Source organism: Micromesistius poutassou (assembly GCF_964030765.1).
Source record: "Micromesistius poutassou genome assembly, contig: SCAFFOLD_1671, whole genome shotgun sequence".
NCBI lineage: Eukaryota > Metazoa > Chordata > Actinopteri > Gadiformes > Gadidae > Micromesistius > Micromesistius poutassou.
The window spans coordinates 2531-9641 of NW_028177010.1; the positions used below are offsets into that span (position 1 = coordinate 2531).

At 69.5% G+C, this 7111-nt stretch overlaps 1 protein-coding gene across 1 annotated transcript; it reads right to left on the bottom strand.

The window, feature by feature from the left end:
* Window positions 1-492: 492 nt before the first annotated feature.
* On the bottom strand, window positions 493-6795 carry LOC311377407 (uncharacterized protein; the record flags this gene model as incomplete). The annotated part of the gene is given in 5 exon segments (XM_084491303.1): window positions 493-744; window positions 747-756; window positions 2211-3776; window positions 3779-4222; window positions 4224-6795. Coding segments are annotated over 5 exon segments (4657 nt in total), but the record flags the coding sequence as incomplete, so codon positions are not given.
* Between the last annotated feature and the right edge of the window lie 316 nt (window positions 6796-7111).

Genomic DNA, 7111 nt, shown 5'->3' on the forward strand with positions numbered 1-7111 from the left:
CGACTCACAATAAGTCCATTTGTCAGACGCGTTCACGTCTGTCGTCGGTCTGCGCGGTGGAACGCTCGCTTTGTGAAACCGCCACGGGGCCGAAGCGACGGCTAACCGACTGTAATGTCATCCCCCCCCCCCCCTCCCTCTCCCCCCCCCCAGCCCTTTCCCCCCTCACCCCCTCTCTACCCCCCTTTCTCCCCTCTCGCTCCCTCTCTCTCCCCCATCCAACTCACCCCCTCTCTCCCCTATCCAACTCCCTCCCTTTCTCCCCCTCCCTCCCCCCTATCTTCCTCCCCTCCTCTCCTCCTCTCTCCCCCATCCAACTCCCTCCCTTTCTCCCCCTCTCTCTCCCCCATCTTCCTCCCCTCCTCTCCTCCTTTCTCCCCCTCTCTCTCCCCCATCCAACTCCCCCCCCTTTCTCCCTCCCTCTCTCCCTCTCTCCCCCTTCTCTCCCCCATCCCCTCATCCCCTCCCTCTCTCCCCCCCCCCCCTCCTCACCCGTGCCGGGGCGGCCCATGATGATGTCCTTGCGGGGGGCCGGGTGCGGCGACTCTGCGGGCAGGATGAGGGGCAGCAGGGCCGTGGGCGACGGGTGGCAGGGCACCGGCTGGGGCAGGGGCCCCCCGCCGCCACCTCCACCAGGGCCATCGCCGGGGCCCCCGCCGCCGCCGCCCGGCTTACGCTCCTGGCCCCCGGAGCCTGAGAAGGGGGAGGAGCCCGAGATGGAGAGGGCGGGGTGGCCGGCGGTGGAGGAGTCAGGGACTGAGGAGGAGGAGAGAGAGAGGAGGAGAGAGGAGGAGAGAGAGGAGGAGGAGGGAGGAGGGAGGAGGAGGAGAGAGGAGAGAGGAGAGAGGAGGAGGAGAGAGGAGGAGAGAGGAGAGAGGAGGAGGAGGAGGAGGAGGAGGAGGAGGAGAGAGGAGGAGAGAGGAGGAGAGAGAGGAGGAGGAGGGAGGAGAAGGAGGAGAGAGGAGGAGGAGGAGGAGAGAGGAGAGAGGAGGAGGAGGAGAGAGGAGGAGAGAGGAGGAGGAGAGAGGAGGAGAGAGAGGAGGAGGAGGGAGGAGGAGGAGGAGAAGGAGAGAGGAGGAGAGAGAGGAGGAGGAGAGAGGAGGAGAGAGAGGAGGAGAGAGGAGAGAGGAGGAGGAGGAGGAGAGAGGAGGAGGAGAGAGGAGAGAGGAGGAGGAGGAGAGAGGAGAGAGGAGGAGGAGGAGGAGAGAGGAGGAGGAGGAGGAGAGAGGAGGAGAGAGAGGAGGAGGAGAAGAGAGGAGAGAGGATCAACCAATAGAAAAATACAAACTAAAAGGATCATTAGATCATTGTGTTTGTCACAAATATCCTCAAGTGCCACAAGTATCTTGAAGTATCTTGAAGTATCTCGTATAGATCATAAACGTATCTCCTTCCAAAGGACTCAGATAAAGCTTTCAAGAGATTACTGCAAGAAAAAAAACGCTTTAGTTTAGAAAAGAATCTGTTGTAGACAATCTGAACAAGTTCAGATCTCGAGAGAACGCAGGGAGAGGGCGACGCTTATGGATGGGTGATGTGGTGACGTGGTGACGGCTGCTACTGACGGGGGTGACTCTAGTGACTGTGTGAATGTAACGGCGGCTGTGGGTGACTGCAGTGACAGGGTGATGTTGTGACCGGGTGACTGTAGCGACAGGGTGGATTGTAAGGACAGTGGTGACACCGGTGACAGGGTGAATGCAGTGACGGGGTGAACGCAGCGACAGGTCGATGTTGTAATGACTGGACGACTGAATGAATGACTGTGATGACAGGGTGAATGACTGTGATGACTGAATGAATGACTGTGATGACAGGGTGAATGACTGTGATGACAGGGTGAATTGACTGTGATGACAGGGTGAATGACTGAACGACTGAATGAATGACACGGTGAATGACTGTAATGACTGAATGAATGACTGTAATGACAGGGTGAATGACTGTGACGACAGGGTGAATGACTGTGATGACTGAATGAATGACTGTGATGGCAGGGTGAATTGACTGTGATGGCAGGGTGAATGACTGTGATGGCAGGGTGAATGACTGAACGACTGAATGAATGACTGTAATGACAGGGTGAATGACTGAATGACTGAATGAATGACACGGTGAATGACTGTGATGACTGTAATGAATGACTGTGATGACAGGGTGAATGACTGTGATGACAGGGTGATGCAGTGACGCAGTGAACGCCTCCTCACCGCCGTGGAGGTCACCAGCACCAGGGTGGAGGTGGGGCTCCGCAGCAGCACGGCCCCGTTGGTGGCGGCCCCGTTGATGGGCACGGGGGCCTGCAGCCCGAGGGCCCCGCCCCCCTGGAGGGCCCCGCCGCCGCCGCCCCCCTGGAGCGGGGGCTGGTCCCGGGACCGCGCCCGCTCCCGCCGGCCCAGGGGCCCCTCCGAGGAGAACTTGGCCAGCGGGACGTCCGGGTTGCGCACGATGACGGGCGAGTCGCGCAGCGGCACCACGCGCCGCGCCGACGGGTCCTGGGGCAGCGGCGACGGCGGCGTGGGCGACACCAGCATGGGCGGCGGCGTGGAGGCGGCGGAGGACGGCGGCCGGCTGGCGGCGCTGCGGGGCCGGGGGAAGGAGAGGGAGCCGCCGCCGCCGCCGCCGCCGGGGGGCTGCTGGCCCTGGGGGGACAGCACGCGGAAGGCGGCGGCCGGGCCCCCCAGGCCCCCCAGGATCCCCCCCAGGCCCCCCAGGAGGGTGGGGTCCTGGTGGTGGGGGTGCTGCTGCTGCTGCTGGTGGTGGTGGGGGTGGGGGTGGGGGTGGGGGTCGGCGGGTCCGTGCGCCTCCATCTTCCTCTTGCTGGGGCTCATGGGCACGGTGAAGGTGAGGTTGGTCTGGAAGGTGGGCACGATGCCCGACAGGTGGCGCTCCCGCTCCCGCTCGCCGCCGCCGCCGCCGCCGCCGCCCAGCTTGGTGCCGCTGAGGTGGCGGTGACGGCGCGGCGCCAGGGAGGAGGGCGGCGGCGGCGGCGCGGCGATGGGGCTGAAGGTGGCCGTGCGGAAGCCGAAGAGCGGCGAGGGCGACGGCGAGGGCGCCGGCGAGAAGGGCGACTGGTTGGACACGGGCGAGAAGGAGGGCGTGACGGAGCGCGAGCTGCCCAGCGACACCAGCATGGATGCCGCCTCGCACTCGTCGAAGTCGAAGCGCGACAGGTCCTGCGGGAGCAGCGAGGGCAGCACCAGCCTCGGCCGCGAGTCGCCGCCGCCGCCGCCGCCGCCGCCGCCGCCGCCGCCCCCGCCGACGCCGCCGCGGCTGCTGGCCTCGCTGCTGTCCCGCGACGTCTCGTCCCAGTCGAACTCCGAGCTGGCGCGCCCTCCCACTCCTCCTCCTCCTCCTCCTCCACCTCCGCCGCCGCCGCCGCCGAGCCGCAGGTCCGACGGCGTGAGGGTGCCCGTGCTGCTGGCCCCGCCGCCCCCGCCGCCGGCGCGGTGGTGGTGGTGGTGCGGCGGGTGCGGGTGGGGGTCCCGGGCGCCCCCGTTGGCCTCCATCTCCTTGGTGCGCATGCTGAGGTGGCGGGAGCAGTAGCCGCGGCGCTGCGACTCCTTGGAGCAGCCCTCGCGCGAGCAGAGCCGGCGCCACTGCTTGCCGTTGAACTTCTTGCGGATGCCGGTGGGCGTGCACACCACGTCGCCCTTCTTGTACTTCTGCTGCGCCGCCGTCAGCGGCGTGCGCGAGCGCGACGACGACGAGCCCGTGGAGGAGGAGGAGCCCGTGGCCGGAGCTCCTCCCCCTCCTCCTCCCGCTCCTCCTCCTCCTCCGCAGCGGAGGCGGCGGCGGCGGCGGCGGAGGAGGCCTTCTCCCCCCGCGAGGAGGAGACGGCGGGGGAGGAGATGGGCGGGAGAGGGGGGAGCTGGGGCACCGAGAGGACGCCACCGACTCCCCCACCGACGCCGACGCCGACGCCGCCGATGGAGACGGACACGGCGGCGGCGGCGCTGCCCGGGTCGAGACCCAGCAGGACTTGGGTGGGGGGGGGCTGGTGGGGCGGGAGGGGCTCCAGCCCCAGCAGCACCTGCTGGGCGGGGGCGGCGTGGGCGTGGAGCAGCTGGGCCGGCGGCAGACCGATGCCCCGCACCACCGACAGCGGGTGGGGGTTGAGGTAGCCGGGCGGCGGCTTGGACAGGATGTGGCGGTGGTGGTGGTGGTGGTGGGGGTGGGGGTGGGGGTGGTGCGGCAGCAGGGCCTTGGGGGCCCCGGGGAGGGGGCCCCCCCCCCCCACCGCCGGCGGCGGCGGAGGCGGGGCCGATGGGCACCATGCTGAAGTGGGACACCTCCATGTCCTCCTCGGGCGTCAGCGGCATGTAGGGTGGGTGCTGCTGCTGCTGGAGGGGGTGATGGGGGTGGAGGTGGTGGAGCTGGTGGTGGTGGTGGTGCTGCTGCAGGCCTCGCTCCCTCTCTCGCTCCTGCTTGACGTGGAGCTCCCTCTCCCTCTCCCTCTCCCTCTCCCTCTCCAGCTCCTTCTCCCTCTCCCAGTCTCGGGGCCCCGGCGGCGCCGGCGTGACGGGGGAGCTCACCCCCGACGACGAGGTGGACGAGGCCAGCGCCGGACCGCCCAGGCCCGGGTACGACAGCCCCCGGCCCCCTCCTCCTCCTCCCCCTCCTCCTACTCCCCCTCCTCCCCCTCCCCCGCCGCCGGGCGCCATCCCCCGACTCAGCCGACACAGCTCCTGCTCCACCTCCATCTCCTCCCGCTCCTCCTCCTCCTCCTCCTCCTCCTCCCGGGCCGCCTCATCCCCACCCCTCGGGGGGAGGTCCAGGTCCCACGGCGGCACCAGGAGCCGCAGGCTGTGGCGCGGCACCCAGACGGCCTGGGGCCCCGGGGTGGTGGTGGTGGTGGCCCCCCCGCCCCCACCCCGCTCCCCGCTCTCCTCGGCCAGGAGCACGCGGTAGGGGTGCGCCACGGCCGGGTGCGTGTCCACCTGCGTGACCACGCCCTCGCGGTACCACTGCCCCGCCCCCCCGCCCGCCGCCCCCCCCGTCTCCCCGGGCCCCCCCTCCTCCTTGCCGCCGAAGGGCACGCAGACGGCCGTGCCCGCGGCGACGGGGCCGCTGCCCGGCGGCGGGGCGTCCAGGATGACGTCCACGGGGGCCTCGTCGGCGGGGCCCTGCTGGTGGTAGGGGTAGCCGCAGAGGGCCTTCTCGCCGTGCAGCTGCACCTCCAGGCTGCGCGTCTCGCCGCTCACCTGCCGCACCACGCCCGCCCGGAACACGGCTCCTCCCACCGCCGCCGTCCCGCCCTCCCCCTGCTCCTGCTGCTCCTCCCCCTCCTCCCCCTCGGGGCCCCGGCCCCGGAGCTGGCGGGCCAAGACCCGCTGGTTCTTCAGGCCGCGGGCGAGGGCGTCGGCCAGCGCGTCAGGCAGCGCCGACGGCGAGCGGGGGCGGGCCGACGGGTGGTGGTGGGGGTGGTGGTGGGGGTGGGGGTGGTGGGGGTGGTGGGGGTGAGGGTGGTGGGGGAGGTGAGGGAGGTGGGGGTGGTGTTGGTGGGGGTGGTGTTGGTGGTGGTGGTGGGGCGGCGGCGGCGGCGGGCGGGGGCGGGGCTCGTGCAGCGGGGGCGGCGCCTGCACCTCCAGGTCGGCCGAGTGCTCGCTGGCCGTGTCGGTGGAGGAGCAGCGGGGGAGGGGCCCGGGGGACACCGTGTCTCCGCCCCTTCCTCCTCCTCCCCCTCCCCCTCCCACTCCCCCGAGGGGGTCCCGCTCTGATGTCAGCGTGGGGGGCCCCGGGGAGCCGCTCTGGCGGTCCGCCGCGCTGCCGCCGACCGTCCGACTGTCGGGGTCCGAGCAGAATCCGTCGCGGTCGCTTCCTGCGCCCGCGGCGCGGAGGATGATCACGCCTTGGCCTCCTCCTCCTCCTGCTCCTCCTGCTCCTCCTCCTCCCCCCCCACCGGGCAGCGGGGGAGGCGGGGGCGTGGTGGCGGAGGCGTGGTTGCCGTGGTTGCCGCAGTGTTCCGAGGTGTACTTCTTCTTGGGCACGCGGGCCTTGAAGGTGGCCGTCTTGCGGCTGGAGGCCGGGTTCGGCGAGCTGGCGCTCGGCGTGCTGCTGGCGCTGCCGCCGCTGCCGCTGCTCCCCCCGCCCCCCACGGGGTGGGGGGGGGCGTCGCCCCCGTGCGGGGCCCCGCCCACCACCACCACCACCGTCGCCGCCACCCGCTCGTCCGCTGACGGCAGCGGCGGCGGCTGTGGCTTTGTCGTCGTCGTCGTCGTCGTCGTCGTCGTCGGCGACTCCCCCCCCGCGGCGGCGAGCGTCGTCATGGCAGCGTCGTTGACGGCGGCGACGGCGGCGGCGTCCAGGTGAGGGGGCCCTCCTCCTCCCTCCCCCTCGGCGGTGGCTTGCGTCCTGATTGGCTCCTCGGGCGAGGAGTCAGAGTGGGAGGAGGAGGTAGAGGAAGAGGAGGAGGAGGAGGAGGAGGAGGTAGAGGAAGAGGAGGCGGAGGAGGAGGAGCAGGAGGAAGATGGCGGCTGGTGCTTGTGTGCGTCGGAGGCCCTCGGCGGCGGCGACGGCTCCTCCTCGCCGCCGCCGCCGCCGCCGCCGTCGCCCTCGCCGCGACGCTTCCCGCCCTTTGCGCGGCTGTGCTTCTTCAAGGGCTTCATGGCTTCATGGAGGTCGACCTCTGTCGCTCCTCGTCTTCACCCACACTCCCGTCTCTCTCCTCTCCTCTCCTCTCCTCCGTCGGTCTCTCTCGTCTCAGCACCTGTGCCTTCCGACACTCTCTCCCTCTTTCATCTCCCCCGGTTTTTCTCCCCCCGGTGACTTCTGTGCGTTCTCTCGTTCTGCCAGGCAACCTGTAGGAGGGGGGAGGGAAAGGGAGGGGGAGGGAGGAGGGGAGGGGAGGGGAGGGGAGGGGAGGGAGGGAGAGAGAGAATCATTCATGTGCTAAACGCTTTGTGACAGGTACAAAGTCCACCCACACCTCCCCTCCTCTCTCTCCCCCCCTCCCTCCCTCCCTCTCTTCCCTCTCCCCCCCCACACAGCACCTCCACCCCAGCAGGTATCTGAGGGGGCGAGAGAGAGAGAGAGGGGGAGAACGAAAGAGAGAGAGAACGAGAGAGAGAGAATGAGAGAACGAGAGAGAGAGAGACAACAACAGAGAAAG